Source organism: Bos mutus, chromosome 25, assembly GCF_027580195.1.
Source record: "Bos mutus isolate GX-2022 chromosome 25, NWIPB_WYAK_1.1, whole genome shotgun sequence".
Lineage (NCBI taxonomy): Eukaryota > Metazoa > Chordata > Mammalia > Artiodactyla > Bovidae > Bos > Bos mutus.
In genome coordinates, this window is record NC_091641.1 from 11604983 (window position 1) to 11624257 (window position 19275).

General features: G+C 36.9%; 1 protein-coding gene across 1 annotated transcript in view; it reads left to right on the forward strand.

The window, feature by feature from the left end:
• AUTS2 (activator of transcription and developmental regulator AUTS2) overlaps window positions 1-19275 on the forward strand; it is a 1212191-nt gene that overhangs the window by 510441 nt on the left and 682475 nt on the right. The window contains 1 exon segment of the mRNA XM_070363017.1: window positions 10301-10402. Within this exon segment, the coding sequence (XP_070219118.1) occupies window positions 10301-10402 (102 nt within the window).

Consider the following 19275-nt stretch of genomic DNA (forward strand, 5'->3'; position numbering starts at 1 on the left):
CTGATGCTTCCTGTAGATAGATCAGTAAGATGGGGACTCACAGTGACCGATAGGCTTAGCATTTGTAGGTAACTAATGATTGGCACTGCCCTCCAATCAAGGCAGGATGGACTCTCGCCCTCTGGCCTGCTCTGGTCCTCAAGCCATCCCCTTCCCAGAGTGGAAGAGTTCAAAGGACCACCACCCTACATTCCACTTGGATCCCACCACTCCCCCTCTTATAGCGTGCTTACTAATTTTCTGGGACTTCAGAAGTCTTAGCCTACATACTCTCAATCTGGTTTTCACAGTCTGTTTCCTAGGTCTGTCTGCCTGAAAGCAGGCTGCACCACAGCCATGCATGTGGTCAGACCTGAGCTGGGGCACTGCTCGTGGTAGCTGGGTAAAGTGAGCATGTGGATGGAAACTGGAGGTTGGGCTGGGAAGTTACCCCGTGAGCAGGTGAGGCTTTTGAGATGTCGGAGAGAACTACAGTTGGGAAGAGAAGGACACCAGACCAGGGGCTGGTTGTTCTGCTCTGCCACGTTCTGTCAAGAAACTTTAAGGCATATAGAAGTCTAACGTAAATCCTGACCTTCAGTGTGAACATTCATTTAAGCAAGGTCAGTGGATAAGATATTTTATTTAACACTCTATTAGCTTGACTTACAACTTTTAACTATTTAGACTTAACTGTTTTGATTCTCTTGCCCGGAGATCTGCAAATGCTTCTGATAGCTATTTTCGGTGAGCTGGACAGGAGCAATTTCATTGCATGCTGAGGACAATTGCCTCATTAGAATGGGTTAAACAGAGAATGGGAGGAGGAAAATGAGAGATACTGAATAAAATGTTTTTAAGGATTTTTTTGTAAGGGGGATCTTGAAAAGGTAGCTGGGTTTCTTTGTTTTGTCTTGATTCATTGTTTTGTAAGGTCGAAACAATAATAAATGGAATGTTTGTACTCTAAAGAAAAGACTTAGTTTGTTGGTGCTGCCATGAGAAAATGCCACAGAGTGGGTGACTTAAACCAGGAATTTATTTTCTCACAGTTGTGGAGACTAGAAGTCCCAGATGAAGATAATGGCGGGTTTTCCTTCTTCTGGGGCCTCTCTTTTTCCCTGCAGAGGAGGCCGTCTTCTCCCTGTGCCCTCACACGGCCTATTCTCTGTGCCTGTGTGTATCTCATGCCTCCCTGTGTCACAGTCTCGTCTTCTTATGAGGACACCAGTCTGATTGAGTTAGAGCCCACCCTCATGACCTCATTTTAACTTAATTGCATGTTTAAAGTCCCTATCTTTAAATAAGTCACATTCTGAAGTAATGAAAGTTATGGTTTCAATATATGAATTTGGGGCGGACACATTGGAAAAGACCATGTGTGTCTTGAAGATTGAAGGCAAAAGGAGAGAATGGCAACAGAGGGTGAGATGGTTGGGTGGCATCACTGACTCAGTGAACACGAGTTTGAGCATACTCCTGGAGACAATGAAGGACCCGGAAACGTGGCATGCTGCAGTCCATGGGATCGAAAAGAGTCAGACATGACTGAAAAACAACAATAACAATTCAGTCTGTAGTAGGGATTTCAGATACTCTTGAATATGTATGTGTGGAACCCATACCACCTATGAAAAATGACTATGGCTTCTCAAAAGAGTTGACCTTAGTGTTTCCTAAACAAGTTCATTTCTGTCCTCCTTGAAGTGATGTAGCCTAGTAATGTAGCCTAGCCTAGCCTAATGTAGCCTACTCAACAGTTGGTGCATGTTTGATAATACAGACTGAATTCTCTCAGCTCACCCCATCCCAATTCAAACTCATATGTTTAAGTCCGAACCCTCAATTTATTTGGAGTAAGGAAGTAATTAAGGTTAAATGAGGTCCTAAGAGGATATGATTAATATCCTTTATTAGAAGAGTGATTAGAAGGATTGTTTTCTTTTTTCCCTCCGTATGAGGACTCAGAGAGATGGTGGCTTTCTGTAGGACAGGAAAAGGGCTCTTACCAGAAACTGCTGGAATGGCCTTTGTCTTGTTCTTATATTTCTGACCTCCAGAAGTGAGAAAATTTCTGTTATTTAAGCCATCAGCCTGGTATTTTGTTACGGCAACCTGAGTCAATTAAGACATTAAGATACACATGGACATCAACATTCAAAAAAACAAAAAAGGAGAGGGGAGAAGATCTAAACAGATATTTCTCCAGAGAAGATATACAGATAACCAACAAGTAAATGAAAAGATGCTCAACATCACTAATTATTAGAGAAATGCAAATCAGAACTACAATGAGGTATCACCTCCTACCAGTCAGAAGGGCCATTCACAAAGTCTCCATATACTAAATTCTGGAAAGGGTATGGTGAAGAAGGACCCTTCCTATGTTGTTGGTGGAAATGTCAACTGGTACAATGACCAAGATTCCTTAAAAAACTAAAAAGAAAACAGAGTGGGTATATGTATAACTGATGCACTTTGTTGTACACTTGAAACTAACACAACATTGTGAATAGTCCAATAAAAAAGAAAAGCTAAAAGTAGAACTACCATACGATCCAGCAGTACCACTCTTAGGGATTTATCTGGAAAAGACAAAATTCTAATTTGAAGAGATAACGTATTCCTGTGTTCATAGCAGCACTATTTACTCACTAACCAAATGATACTGTCTCAGAAATTCTTTCCAGTAATCAAAATCTCACTATCAGAAGGCTAGAAACTGTACCAAAGCAGTCAAACATCGCTTCATCCAATTATTTTTGCATTGCATGTGTTTATTGTGGATTTTTGAACCTATATGAAAACAGATTTATTTTTCAGTCCACAGTCATGCTTAAGGAATGCCAAATAGACAAGCTTTTCCCTTTAATCTCATTCTTGTGCATTATTTTTCCCCCAGATAGTTTAGACTTCTTTTTTGATAGGAAATGAAAAGTCAGGTTGTTATCATGCCTTTTGTCAACATAATTCAACTTGGAAATAGTACCCAGGTTGTAGATAGAGATTTTATTTATATATGAGCACTGATTTTTACACTTCCATTCCCTTTCCTTCACATTATTAAGTTATGAAGAGATAGTATCATAATAGCCTCTTGGCCAAATCATAGAGTAATGATTCTCTGGATAAGCCATAGAACATTATTAAGTTTTGTTGTTTGGGTTGCATTTGTCTGTTGGAAGGATATCAAAGTTGGTTAGGTTGCTCTTAATTGCTTTTCGTTTATATTTGAGACTACATAGTTAGATTGATCTTAGCTTATTTTCTGCTCTTTATTTGATTAACTTTTCAACGTTTTCTATTGCCGTGAAGTCCATTGAATCTGTTTAAATTTGAATAATGTATGTGATAGTCCAGTGTAAGTACTTCAGTCATTTCTGTTTTTTTCAGGCAAATAACACAGTCTTCATGTTATTATCTATGGAATACCTTAAGTATTTATTTGGGGACATCAGTGACAAAGAGAAATGACACTCCAAAATCCAGGCATATACAGGAACCCTTTTTATGATACATGGATTGAGGCAGTTCCTCCTTTTCTTGCCTTTGGAAACTGACTGTAGTAGGCAAGATCCCAAGATGACCCTCCAGATACGCCCTGTGTTTACTGCCATGATTAGATTTTTATATGGACAGTTGACTTTAATAAAGAGAGTTGTGTTCTTTTGCTTCATTAGTCTGATTTAATCGGTAAGTCTTCAACCAGGGAACTCTTTTCTGGAGTAAAAAATGAAAATCAGGGGACTTCTTGTTGTTTAGTTGCCAAGTTGTGTCCAACTCTTTTGTGACCCCCTTGGACTGTATTCCACCAGTGTCCTCTGTTCATGAGATTTCCCAGGCTTGGAAATGGGAATTGGAATGGGTTGCCATTTCCTTCTCCAGAGGATCATCCTGACCTAGGGATTTAACCTCTAGCTCCTGCATTAGTAAGTGGATTCTATACTACTGGGCCACCCAGGAAACCCTGATGGATTCTTATCTTTTTAAAATAAACTGCTCTATTAAAATATTCATTATATATAACATTATATTTCTATTATATATGATGAAATTTATTCATTATCAGTCTAATATATTAACAGAGATGTACAACCATCACCATACTACAATTTTTAAACTTTGCCATCACCTCCAAAATTTCCCTTGTGCCCATTTGAAAATTGGTGGATTCTTACATTCGTTTGCAAAATTCATTAGAATTTGGTGGGCTGTTTTTTATTTATTATTAAGTCTAATTTGTTGCCTTTCATTAGAATTTTGCAGCTTTTTAAAATTAAGATCATCCATGTGGTTCTCTTTTTGTTTTCTTACTATCAAATTTGGGCACAGATTAACTTTACTATTTTTTTTTCCAAGCTCTGGATCAAATTTTGTTAAAGTTTTTTAAAAACTGAAACTAATTTAGTATGATTTTTGTCAGTATCAACAGAGAATTATGTTTACTACTTAATTTAGAATATGTTCATTATCACATTTTTGTAATGATAATCATATTATTATTACATTGTATTGCTAAGTCGCTTCGGTCGTGTCCGACTCTGTGCGACCCCATAGATGGCAGCCCACCAGGCTCCCCCGTCCCTGGGATTCTCCAGGCAAGAACACTGGAGCGGGTTGCCATTTCCTTCTCCAATGTATGAGAGTGAAAAGTGAAAGGGAAGTCTCTCAGTCGTGTCCAACTCTTTGCGACCCCATGGACTGCAGCCCACCAGGCTCCTCCATCCATGGGACTTTCAAGGCAAAAGTACTGGAGTGGGTTGCCATTGCCTTCTCCACATTGTATTGGCATAGTATTATTATATTATTTCTGGGTTTTGATTTTTATCTCTTCATTCTTAAATATATAAGAAGTATGTCTCATATTTGTCCCAATTTTACTTTAATGTATTAATTGTATAATATTTAAATTTCCAATTCATTATGTAGTATTTATTTTTGTAATCTCCTTTCTCTAATCTTCCCCACTGTTGCTTTTCTTGTTGTGTTACTTTTTGTTCTCTGTAGTTAGGCTGTTTATTTCTGTTACTTCCAATCTGGTAGAAAATACATAAGTTAATCTCTAACACAGAATTAACAGATCTTGTTAAATGTTTTACTTATGTATTTATAATTTTCACTTTCTTAATTTATAAGTGCTGTGTTTGTTATTTTTTCTATGACTCAGTTATCATTGTGGAGAGAATTTTTATTATCTTTATATTGAATAAAAATCTCTAGGTAATATGGATATTCAGTTTAAAATGTCATTAATTTTTACTATCCAGAAGGCTGTTCATGTAGTTTCTGAATTTTAATACCTTGATATTCGTTGTAGCTTACTTCATCTTCAGTTTGTGGTAATGTCCCCTGGATGCTCTGGAAGATGTGGTCTATATAAGTTACCTAATTGAATATGTATTACTTGAGTCAAACTGAGTTCTGTAACCCTTAACCCCTGGGTCCCTTTCTGCTGTTTTATTTTCTTAGTGTAAGTAGCATGCTAAAGTTTTTTAACTCCTGTTGATTTCCTTTTATAAAGAAAAGAAGTGTAAAAGGTAAATACTATACCTTTTATTGCTACAAAATGATTGGCATATGATTTAGCCATTTATTTCTAATATTTTGTCTTTTTTTCTCTTTTAAAATTTAGGAGTGCTTTATGACCAACAAATACATTTTTTTTTTACTTTACCTAATACAAACTAGATATCTTTGCCTTTAAAAAAAAAGGAGCTTAATCCATGAATGTTATTGGTATAATAACTAATATACTTAGCCATATTCTTGCTTTCTTGCTATTTCCCTTATTTTTTTTCTGTTTCTGATAATTATGATTTTTATTATTTTACATTTGATAGTAACTTAGAAAGCAAATAACTTTAGTATTTAAATTTTACTAGTGATTATTTTATGATTATGAAATCCTTAAAATTCTTCCTCTAACTGTTGAAAACAATAACAGTATATCTTCTGATTCTGTGATCCCAGAGAAATTTCACACAAATTCCTTGTACTACCCTAGTTTCCAGAATTTAATTTTTGTTTCTGTCACATGTTATTATTATGTGTTTAAAAGTACATTTATTTCTTAAAAACAAGTTTTTTCTATTCAACTTTGTAATTTTGTTTGTACTGGTTATTTCCCGCTAGCTTGTTTGGACGTGTCCAACCTTTTCATTAAGTTATTTACTTTGGTTCTGTGCCTCTCCTCCAAAATACCTTTTAAAGCCTAAGAAATAAAACAGTCAAATGCCACTCAATCTATGAAACTTTCTCCACTTGGGGACAGTTTTATATGGGAAAAATAAAACACCACTTTTATGAGATTAAATACTCAACTGTTTTGATGTTAGTGGAGGTATATTTTAAAATATCATTGAACAGGAGATTTGGTGCTTATTGGCACCTTCAAGAAATGTTGTATGTTGTTCATTTAGATCCCTGCAGGAATACTCAGCAGTCCAAGATAAGATTTATGGTGCTTTGAGGAACCAAAACTGGGGTAGGAGATTACTTTCAGCTGTTCTTATGCATGGCACTGCGTCAGTCAGTCACATCGGTCATCTAGAGTTCTGGGCTTAGGTATCTTCTCACATACTTCATCCCTTTGTGAGTTTTGTTTGAAGGGTTAATGACACCTTCTAAACATCTTGCATCTGTGGAACTCTCCATACATACACTGAAAAGAATGGCACAGCCTGGCTCTCAAATCTTGCCAGGTGTGCATAGAATTGCTCCACCTTCCCTCAGTCTGGGGCAGTGGGACTGTTACATGTTCATTAGCTGTAATAAAACCATGTATTGTTATTTTCCTAATTAGTCATTAATAATAGTTAACTCTGTAATGACAACACAGTTTCAGAGCATGGTAAATATACTGCTGCCTACGAAATCTAATGAAAACACACTGGCTTCTTATATTTTACAAAAGATGATAATCCTGCTAGTATTATAGCCACTCATTCTAGATGCTAGCTTCCTTTCACTTTTTTTTTTTTTTCTAGTTCTGATTCTTAAACTATATTATACCTAATTGGTAGAAACTTCTAAAGCTAGAGTGAATTGTAGTAATTTTTAAATAAGTGAGGTCCTTAGATATCTTAAGACTGATAGTAAAAAATTTCATTGCATCATTTATAGCAGAAACTTTCTTAGAGTTGCTGTGAATGCTAGGAGAAATCAATGCATGCAGATTGATTTTTCTTAGGTCTTTAAATGTTTAAGCCAGCACCTGGCCTTTGTAATGTTTCTTGGTTGTAGGTAATAGCTGGGAATTTCAGGTGAAGGATTACAACTTCGGAGTTAGTTATGCTACCCCGAATGATCCATTGGATGTGGTTGAAAATGCCAGTCTTAAATGTATTCATGGGATTAGGAAGGAATACTTCTTTGCCTGAAATCTTGTGGGTTAGCTTTAGTACTTACTGTAGTCAGTCTGTATCTTTGAAATATTGAGCTGTCTGACAGCTTAAAATCCTAAGTTTCCTTTAAACTTGAGCCTGGCTTTGGAGGTAAAAGGGGTGGTATGGGGGTGGATTTTATGTAAGGCTCTCTGAAGAGAATTCACTGAAGTGCTTTTGCTGGCAGGACATAAGGAAGGCTGGTAAGCTGCTTCCTCTGAGTTTTTCTTGGGTTTTGCTCTTAGCCTAGATCAACATTTAGTCAGATAATTTACATCAGGGCCACTGGGGTCTCTTGTTGGACCTTGTTGAAGTCATCCTTTTCCTTCCATGAAGAAACGTGGAAGAGACCCAAAAGGAAAGTCCAGATTTTGTTAAGCCATTTGAGCGTTAGGAAAAGTTTTGATTTTCTTATTCTCTGAATTCCCAGTTTGATGTTTATTTCTCCTCTAAGTTGGAGGACTTAGTTTTTATAAACATTATTTGATCAAATGTTACCTAATAAGATTTCTTTGTGAATACAGTTAGTTACCACAGATGTATTGAAAATAAATTCTGTGGGAGAATACTGGTCTACCACAGAATCATTATTTCCAGGTTAAATGTAAACATTTAAACAAGCACTGTGAATTACAATGAAGATAGCAGTAGGCAGTAGAGACATGGGGTTAGTCCTCAATCTGTTTGCTAATTCTGAGCAGATTTCCTTTATTTATTTATTTTTTCCATTCCACACATTGGAGCTAGTTTTACCTGCCTCTACTTAACTCAGAGATCCAATGAGATAAGAGTTCTGACGTTGTTTATGAATTACATTCCACACACAGATTTTATCATTAGTATAAATATATTTAATGCAGGTCTTTTAAAACTTGATAAAATATATCACAATTATAAAAGGCATTTAATGAAAAATGAGATGCTTGCTAGACTTTGAAAGCATATGTCAAAAAATAAATATATAGAGAAAGAACGCTTTAAAGACCATGGTGGAAGAGATAATATCTGAGCTTCAAAAAAAAACTTTGACCTGAAAAGTGCAGAGAGAATGAGAGTGAGCATTCCAGACTGAGAAAATCTAGTGTGAAAAAGTACAGGCCAGGAATGGACTTGACATGTTCAGGAAATTGAAAGGAAGTGATGTTCATTTTAGGTTAAATTCCCCTTTATTACAAGTATAAAAATGAAAACTTGAAGAGAATGACAGTATTCTGAACTTTTATACCATAGTAATAAGGAAAGGCTCATATAGCTTGCATCTGAATTAACTTAGAATTAGCAGGTTTAACAGTAACTTAGGAGGAAACTAAGTACTTAAGGGCTCAGGAGGATACAGAATAAAATTAGGATCATTTTTCTTGGTTCCATTAGAGAAGACTTCCTGGAGAAAGGGATTTTAGAAGGAAGTGATAAAAGTGGATTTGTAGAAATGTTGAAATAAAAAAAAAGAATGCATTTTACATAGCGGGGATTTGGGAATAGCTGATTAGATGGTATGACCAAAAGTCAGGCCTGAACTGTAGTCTTTAAAGAGGCACATTAAAGCTACAAGAAATGCTGATTTGATTTCATTCTCCGTTCATCTTGGTTCCTCTTCCCCCATGGTCCCAGAGCCACATGAAAGCCTGCAGCCAAGATGTTTGGTACCTGTTACCTGTTCTACTCTCTGAAATTCCTTGCTACCCAGAAATAAGGGGCTTGTGTTCTGTTTGACATTTCCCATTTTCTAACCCATGCCCCCCTCTTCCTATCTCCTCACAGAAGAAGTTGTTGTTGTTTTAAATTCCGATAAGACTCCTGATCATTTCCTAGCATGTTGGTTTCCCTGCCTTTTCTTTTTGACTTTCTCTCATAAAGAATATCTTTCTCTCTCCTTTCAGCCATAGGTGCTTAATCTTTTTTTTACAGTTCAAGACTTCAGAAATTACCTTTCCTCCGAACACCACTGGCTCGTTTCTGGTTTTCATTTAGCGTGTATGTATTTCATTGTGTTGCTGTCTCTGTTTATCCTGCTCTGTCTTTCTCTCGCTAGAGTGAGCACATTGTAAAGGGGCTCTGTGTTGTAACTTGCATCACATTGCTTGGGTTCTCTGCAAACGTGGTTGGTGATAACATCACAGACTAATGGTCCATGTGAATTTGACTCACTCTTATATAGAGTCGTGGTTTGCTGTTCTGTGTGTTTGTTAATTTTGAATGGAAAATCAGATCTGGGTAAATGTGTCGAACATCCTGTACATGAAAATCAGAGCCAGTAAATGTGTAGAAACTGGTAACAGCTTTGTAAAGCTATGAAACAGCAGAGACTATTTAAGTTGGTCAATAAGCACCATATCTCTAGTTTTTACTCTCAGGCTCAGATGTTATACTTAATACATAGTTGTTGAATGGATGTTGACTTAATTTACTTAAGCTGTTGGTCTTAATTTGGTATTTTAAAATACCTTTAGAATATTATCTTGAAAAACAGGGTCATTGTCTCCCTAGTGGTTAAAGGATAATATAAAGAATCTCATCATTTTCTCTTAGGAAAATAAAAACTTGTTTTTTGTTCTCTTTGTTGGTTCTTTTTTTTTTTTTCTCTCCATAAGAGGACAGAGAGAATAAGATGGAAATCATAGCTGGTGAAACCTGGATTGGAAAAATCTCAGGGAAGATTACCCTCCAAGATTCATGTTAGACTTTTCAAGTGTTTATTTAAGGCTTGCTCAGGTCTTCTTATCTACATTGACATTTTATGCTAAATGTTTTACTTATCTTATCCCCCATATTTCTTTCTACAGCAGCTTGCCTGGCCCTATTCAGAAGCTGAGAAAAATGCTAAAGACCAGGACCTTAAATTGTTCATTTTTGACAAGGCTTAGAGAATAAGGGTGAAGGAGCAGTTGTGTGAGGAGACCACTGACACTTTTCTTTTTCCTCTTTTCTTCTTCCTTCAGCTCAAGCCAGGGCAGAACAGCTGCAGGGACAGTGACAGTGAAAGCGCCAGTGGAGAATCCAAAGGCTTCCACAGGAGCAGCTCCCGGGAAAGGCTCAGCGACGTAAGTTAAAAAAAACTGAAACCACCAGACCACACATCCCTTGAGTCCAGTTTCAGTTCACCAGCACATCCCTTCATGTCATTTTGTAAATACCCAAGCATTTTTCCTCTCTCGGCAGACACATATATGAGCCTTGCTTTATAGTATTGTTCTGTTTTCTAGTTTGACTTAAAATGTGTTTTAAAGACTTATAAGGTACAGAAGGAAGTGATGGTACTTTTGGTGTCTGTGTTACAAATGGAAGACCTAGTCTGGCAGCGCTGCAGCTGGGAGGTGACCTGCTTAAATGTGGGCCTTTGTCACTTTCTCACCTGTGAGATCTGTAACAGCCCCTTTCTTTGGTTTTATTCCTGTTGGAAGGGATGACTAACCCACCACTTACTTTCCTTCTGATTTCTAGAGGAAAACCCCCGTGAGCACACACTACATGCCTCTTAAGGGGGCCTGTCCACCTTCTAGACCTGTTCTAACCACTCTCCAGGCCCCTGTGCACCAGCAAGGCACAGAACTACTTCTTCCCTCTTGGGGTGGTCTCACACCCCTCCCTAATGTGTCGTAGAGCAGGATCCTTGACCCATCTTTGCACCTGAGAGCAACATTTTAAAACTTTCCTTTAAAATAGATCAAGTAGGGGGAAAATTTTATTCGTGATAGCAAAAAAGGAACATTAACAGGTTGAGACAGTATTGTTTTTTTCCTCCCAACCTGTTTGATTTATTTGCAAAAAAAACTTTTACTAGAGGAAGAAAATAATTCTACTGTCACTAAAAAAATAATTTGGGTAACCATTGAAGAGCATTCCCAGAAATAACACCATTTTACCTTTTGTGATTAGCATACTCAATTTGGGAAATTTCTGATTCTTTTCTTTTTTCTCTTCTTGTCTCTTCTCATCACTTCTTTCCCTCTCCCTCTCTCCGCCTTCCCTCATCTTTCTTTCCTTTCTTCCTCCCCCCCCCCCCCCCGGAAGCTGCAGATTACCCTTTAGTCACCACAGGTGGTGAGTTCAGGATTCTAACCATCTTTCTTTTTCTTTTTAAATTGAGTTATAATTAATATGGGCTTCCCTGGTAGCTTCAATCTGCCTGCAATACAGGAAACCCCAGTTTGATTCCTGGGTCAGGAAGATCCCTTGGAGAAGGGATAGTATGCTCCTCACTCCAGTATTCTTGAGCTTCTTTGGTGGCTCAGACAGTAAAGAATCCACCTGCAATGCGGGAAACCTAGGTTCAATCCCTGGGTTGGGAGGATCCCCTGGAGGAGGGAATGGCAACCCACTCTGGTATTCTTGCCTGGAAAGTCCCCATGGACAGAGGGACCTGGTGGGCTACAGTCCGTGTGGTCACAAAAAGTTGGACACGACTGAGCGACTAAGCACAGCACAGCAGCATATAATTAATATATAGTATTACATTTGTTTCAGGTGTACAACATAGTGATTTGATATTTTTTATAGATTATGAAATGATCACCACAATAATCCAGCTTTCATCTGTCACAATACAAATTTGTTATGGTATCATTGACTGTATTCTCTATAGGTTCATTTACATCCCTGTGATATATTTATTTTATAACTGGAAGTTCACACTTAATTCCCTTTACTGACTTTGTCTGTCCATCCTCCCACAATCACCTCTCTACTGTTTGACAGCCACTTGTTTGTTCTCCACGTCTGTGAGTCTGTTTCTGTTTTGTTTGTTCGTTTGCTTTGTTTTGTAGATTCTATGTATAAGTGAAATCATACGGTACGCATTTTTCTCTGTCTGACTTATTTCACTTAGCACAGTATCCTTCAGTTTTTCTGTGTTGCTGCCACTGAGAAGGTTTCATTCTTTTTTATGGCTGAGTTGTCTTCCTTTGTATGTGTGCGTCAGTGTATAGTATTTTTTAAATTCATTTATCTGATGATAAACATTTAGGTTGCTTCCATATCTTGGCTGTTGTAAATAGTGGTGCAATGAAAGGAGGGATACATATATATATATATTTTTTGATTTACTGTTTCTGTTGAAGTAGAAGTAGAATTCCTGGATCATATGGTAGTTCTATTTTTAGTTTTTTGAGTAATCTTCATACTATTTTCCATAATGGCTGCACAGATTTACATTCTCAACGTCCACGCACAGTGCTTCCCTTTTTGCCCACCTTCTCACCACCACTTGTTGTTTCTTGTCTTTCTTTTTATTTATTTATTTATTTTTGGTTTTGCCATACATCAACATGCATCCGCCACGGGTGTACACGTGTTCCCCATCCTGAACCCCCCTCCCACCTCCCTCCCCATACCATCCCTCTGGGTCATCCCAGTGCACCAGCCCCAAGCTTCCAGTATCCTGCATCGAACCTGGACTGGCGATTCATTTCTTATATGATATTATACATGTTTTAATGCCATTCTCCCCCTTCCCTCTCCCACAGAGTCCAAAAGACTGTTCTATACATCTGTGTCTCTTTTGTTGTCTCGCATACAGGGTTGTCATTACCATCTTTCTAAATTCTATATATATGCGTTAGTATACTGTATTGGTGTTTTTCTTTCTGGCTTACTTCACTCTGTATAATAGGCTCCAGCTTCATCTACCTCATTAGAACTGATTCAAATATATTCTTCTTAATGGCTGAGTAATACTCCATTGTGTATATGTACCACAGCTTTCTTATCCATTCGTCTGCTGATGGACATCTAGGTTGCTTCCATGTCCTGGCTATTATAAACAGTGCTGTGATGAACATTGGGGTACATGTGTCTCTTTCAATTCTGGTTTCCTCAGTGTATATGCCCAGCAGTGGGATTGCTGGGTCGTATGGCAGTTCTATTTCCAGTTTTTTAAGGAATCTCCACACTGTTCTCCATAGTGGCTGTACTAGTTTGCATTCCCACCAACAGTGTAAGAGGGTTCCCTTTTCTCCACACCCTCTCCAGCATTTATTGCTTGTAAACTTTTGGATCGCAGCCGTTCTGACTGGCGTGAAATGGTATCTCATTGTGGCTTTGATTTGCATTTCTCTGATAATGAGTGATGTTGAGCATCTTTTCATGTGTTTGTTAGCCATCTGTATGTCTTCTTTGGAGAAATGTCTATTTAGTTCTTTGGCCCATTTTTTGATTGGGTCGTTTCTTGTCTTTTTGATAGCCATTCTAACTGGTGTGAGGTGATAATCTCATTGTGGTTTTGATTTGCATTTCCCTGCTGATTCATGATGTTAACATTTTTCATGTGCATATTGGCCATCTGTATATCTTCTTTGAAACATGCCTATTTAGGTTCTCTATGTATTTTTTAATCAGGTTGTTTATTTTTTTGACATTGAGTTCTATGAGTTCTTTATACATTTTGGGTACCAACCCCTTATCAGAAATATCATTTGCAAGTATCTTCTCCAAATCAGTGTTACTTTTTTGTTTTGTTGGTAGTTTCCTTTGTTGTTCAAAAAGCTTTTTAGCTTTATATATAGTTCCATTTGTTTATTTTTGCTTCTTTGTTGCCCTTTCCTGAGCAGGTATATCCAAAAAAAATTGGTAAGACTAATGTCAAAGAGATTACTGCCTGTAATTATTTTTTTTCTAGGAGTTCTATGCTTTCAGGTCTTATATTTAAGTTTTTATCCATTTTGAGCTTATTTTTTTATATAACATGAGAAAGTGGTACACTTTCATTCATTTGCATGTAGCTGTCCAATTTTCCGAACACTATTCATTAAAGATACTCTTTTCCCTATCGTTTATTCTTGCCTCCTCTGTCATAGATTAATAGACCCTGTGAGCGTTGGTTTATTTCTGTGATCTCTGTTCTGTTTCATTGACCCACGTGTCCATTTTTGTTCCAATACCATAGTGTTTTGGTTACTATAGCTTTGTAGTTTAGTGTCAAGTCTGGCAGCCTGATACTTTCAACTTTGTTGTACTTTCTCAAGATTGTTTTGGCTTAAAAATGAGACAGTGTTCAGAGTCTCTGAGTTTCAAGAAGCAGTAGAGTGAGGATATATCATAAAGAGCAAAAACCTTCCCCTTTTGTTTTCTTCTTTTTTAATTCTCTGATTTTCTTGATTATGCTGTACAAAGTGATCCAGTGTATTATAGGAAAAAATATTATGGCTTATTTTTTCTTTAAAAAATAGAAATTAAGCTTTACTAATATTCAATTTAATAAGTAAGGAGTAGTTCTTATATATAATTCATAAACAGGTATCTTAGGGGTATGTACTCAAAACTTTTTTTTACTGTCCATTTCTCTGTCAGTCAAGGTAGGCAACCCTAAGACACAGAGATCTTCCTGTACCTCTCAGGAAAGATTGTTAAATTTAGGGTGACATTTGATATATGGACTATTAAATTCTTGGGCTTCCTTGGTGGCTCAGTGATAAAGAATCCACCTGCCAATGAAGGAGCCATGGGTTCAATCCTTCGGTTGGGAAGGTTCCCTAGAGAGTAAATAGCAACCCACCCTGGTAGTCTTGCCTGAGAAATCCCATGGGCAGAAGAGCCTGAGTTGGACATGGCCTATTGACTGAGTACACAAGCAAGTTTGTACAAGAATTAAGTGGGATAAACAAAAAGTATAATATTTTTGCAGAACTCTTAATATCTTAATTATGATTACCTTTTCTTTTAATGTGGTATAGTATCAAATATATAAATAAAGAATACTCAGTCTTTCACTGTGAGTATGAATATATATACAAGAATATTTCCTTGTGTTTATATGTTTCATTGAATTTGTGGTGGAACTGTAAATTTAAAGAAATAGATATTTCTTATCTAATTTGTTAACAGTACTTAATGCTTAAATAACTGTTCTGAGATTTTGTTGTGCTTTTAATATAAGATCATATTGACCCTGGAAATTATTCCAGGATTAGTTAATCATAATTTCATCACAGAGTAGAGAAATGAAAGCGCACTAGGTCAAGGAACAAGAGCACAGGATTGTATGGTTATTGAGATCTTTTTTACTGGTTTCCCTAAATTTGTTTTCCTTTTGATCAAAGAAATTGACAAAAGATATTCTGTGATCATGGATAGAAATACTGAGTATTGTTAAGATATCAATACCCTTCAAACCAATCTACAGATTCAATGCAATGTCTGTGAAAATTCCAATGTCCTTTTTCGCAAAAATGGAAAATCAGGCACTCCTAATCATATGAAATGGCATGAAGCCCCTAAAAGTCAACACAGTGTTGAAATAAAACAAGTTTGGGAAAGTCACACTTCCCAATTTCAAAACTTACTACAAAGCTACAGTGATCGAAGCTGTGTGGTACTAGAGTTAGTGTAAGCATATGGATCAATGGAATAGAATTGAAAGTTCAGAAATAAACTCATACATCTATAGCAAAGTGATTTTTAACATGAGTTTAATATCCATTTAATTGGGAAAGAATTTTCTCTTCAACAGATGGTGCTGGGACAACTGGATTTTCCCATGCAAAAGAATGAATTTGGACCCCTACATCACACCATGAACAAAAATTAACTCAAAATTAATAAGTGACCTAAATGTAAGGGCTAGAACCATAAAATTCTTACAGGAAAATGTGTGTAAATCTTCATGACCTTGAATTTGCAGTGGATTTTTAGATACGACATCAAAAGCACAAGTAGCTAGAGAGAAAATACGTAAGTTGGACTTCATCAAAATTAAAAACTTCTGTGCATCAATGTGGAGAAGGCAATGGCACCCTACTTCAGTACTCTTGCCTGGAAAATCCCATGGACGGAGGAGCCTGGTGGGCTGCAGTCCATGGGGTCGCTAAGAGTCGGACACGACTGAGCGACTTCACTTTCGCTTTTTACTTTCATGCATTGGAGAAGGAAATGGCAACCCACTCCAGTGTTCTTGCCTGGAGAATCCCAGGGACAGAGGAGCCTAATGGGCTGCTGTCTCAGGGGTCGCACAGAGTCGGACACGACTGAAGCGACTTAACAGCAGCAGCAGCAGTGCATCAATGGGTATTGTCAGGAAAATGAAAAAAAAAAAAAAAAAACCCAAAGAATGGGAGGAAAATATTTGAAAATCATATAATTGATAAATGTTTAATATCTAGAATATGTAAAGACTACAACAAAAAGACAAACAACTGAATTCAATAATGGGCAAAGGACTTAAGCAGATATTTATACAAAGAATATATACAAATAACCAGTAAGCCCATGAAAAATGCTCATCATTATAGTGATTGGGGAAATGCAAATCAAAACCAGAATGAGATATTACTTTACAGCTACTAGGATAGTTATACTTTGAAGAAAGGAAAATAGCAAGTGTTGGCAAGAATTTAAAGAAGTTGAAACCTTCGTACATGATGGTGGAAATATAAAATGATAAATCCACTGTGGAAAACAGCTTGACATTCCTCAAAAAGCTAAACAGAATTACCATACATGCCACCAATTTTCCTTTTAGGTATATACCCAGACACCAGGTCCTCAAAGAGATACTTATATGCCAGTTTTCACTGCAGCATCATTTATAGTAAGCAGAAGATGTAAACATCCCAAGAGTTCATCAGCAGGTAAATGGATGAACAAAAAGTGGCATATATGGACATGGGAGCATTAGCCATAAAAAAGAATGAAGTTGGAGTCTTGAAAACGTTATGCCCAGTGTGAAGTTCAAGTCTTGAAAACCTTATGCTCAGTGGAAGAATCTAGACATAAAAAGACAAATATTTTCTGATGTGAAGTATCTAGAATATGCAAGTTCCTAGAGGCAGAAAGTAGAATGAGAGTTTCCAGGGACCGCTGGTAGGGGTAGGAAACTGTGAAAGATGAGAGTTATGGTTTAACTGTAACAAAGTTTCTGTTTGTGGTGAAGAAATAGTTTTAGAAATAGATAGTTTTGATAGCTGCATTGCATTATGATGTAACTGATGCCACTGAATTGTACACTTAAAATAAGTTGAAATATTGCATTTTATTTTATATGTGTGTGTGTGTGTGTGTGTGTATATATATATATATATATATTTTTTTTTTTTTTACCATAGTAAAAAATTAAAAAAAAAAAAATACTAGGGCTGTAACAATCCTGTCAATCTTGTGTCAGGTTAGTCTGTGATATACTTTGGGTTTATGTTGCTTATTATTAAAATTCATACTTCTTGCAGCACTATTAAAAGATGAAAGAAGGAGAAATGACACATATGAAAAAAGAAAAGGGAAGAAAAAGAAGTAGGTAGCTTTTAGTGAAATGTTTCAAAACCTCCAGTCACTTATTTCCTTCACATGAATAGTTGTGAGGTTGCAGAGCCTTACCTCAGGGCCATTGCAATCTAAAATCTTTGAGATGAATGCCTTTGACAAGTCAAGTCACAAAATGACTCTTTTGGGTATGAGGGCAATGTCTACCCCCATGATATTTTAAAGAATAAAGATACTTCCTTTTTTTTTCCTTAAAGGAGAACTAATAATTACTCTAATGACTATCAGAAAATCAGGAGATAGATTCAAAGACCACTACTGGTTTTTGTTTGCTAAAATATCTCCTTGTTGCTGCTTACCATGCTCATGCTTTCATTACTTTCTTGAACATGTGGAAAATAGTTATCACTGTTTCAATGTTCATATTCTGCTAACTGTCATCTGTGTAATTTTTGAGTCTGTTTCTATTGATTGGTTTTTTTCCTCATTATGGATTGTATTTTCTGGCTTTTGTTTGTGGCTGACTGTTTTAAAGGTGCCAAATATTGGGAATTTTTTTGTTTTTGATGAGTGCTGGATATTTTTGGTTTTCATAAATATTCTTGAGCTTTTTTTCTGGGATACAATTATGCCACTTGAAAATAATATTTTTATTTCTTCTGAGGTTTGCTTTTATGCTTTTCTGGCTGGAGCATCCAGAACAACCTTTAGGACAAAGCTTGTTTTTCCCCAGTGCTGAAGACTCTGCCTAATTCCTGATGTGGACAAGGTTTTTCCACTCTGGCTGGTGGGAGTGCCAGTTATCCGCTGCCCTCTGTGACTCTGACAGTCGTTCTACCTGCTCCTTCCCGGTGGTCATTCCCCTTGCCTTGGGTACTTTTGTCGCATGGATGTGCTGATACGGACTCCGGTGATGACACGAGGAAAGATGTCTCCTGGTTTCCTGCTTTTCTCACTGTGAACCTGACTTTTCTCCCATCCTCTGCTTTGCTAATTTCAGCTGACTTGGCTTCTTCTGACTGTCAACTCTACCTTCTCAACTCAGGGATTCTTCTGGGATCTACCTGGGTTACCCCCAGCCACCCTACTATGGCATGAAAACTCTCTCCAGGAACTATGCTGGGGCAGTTGTAAGAATTATTTTGTTTTCTTTCCGTCTCTCTAAGATCACTACACTGCTATTGCCCAGTTTCTTAAAAAGTTTGTTTTTTTCACACATTTTGTCTAGTTGTTTTAGTTACTTAAAGCGGGAGAGTGAATTTAATCCCTGTTAGTTTACAATGCCCACTCTAGATTTTAAGCTGAGATGAAATTCTCTTTCAGTCTTCCACTCATTTGAATGATATTTTTAGAAGCTCTGGAAGTTGAGACTTACCTCAAGTGCCTCTAATCAAGATAACTATGTTATTCCAGCTTTGTTTCTTTTTTTTTTTTTTCAATTGGAGAGGCAAAAAGATTAAGAAAAAAGAATTCCAGTGTGGCTGGAGAATTTGACTCATGGGTAAAGCTCAAAAACCAAATGTGCTTGGCTTTTCCAAATTATGTATCCCCACAGCATATTGCCAGGAGGGAATAGTAGTCTACAGGGACTCTCACATTGTCCACATCAAGGAGAAACAGTAACTTGTTTAGATTAGTCACTAAGGAAAAAGTTAAGGGGAATAATTGACTATATAAATATTCATGATGAGTTATTCAGAAGGGAAAGTATTGCTTCTAAACTTAA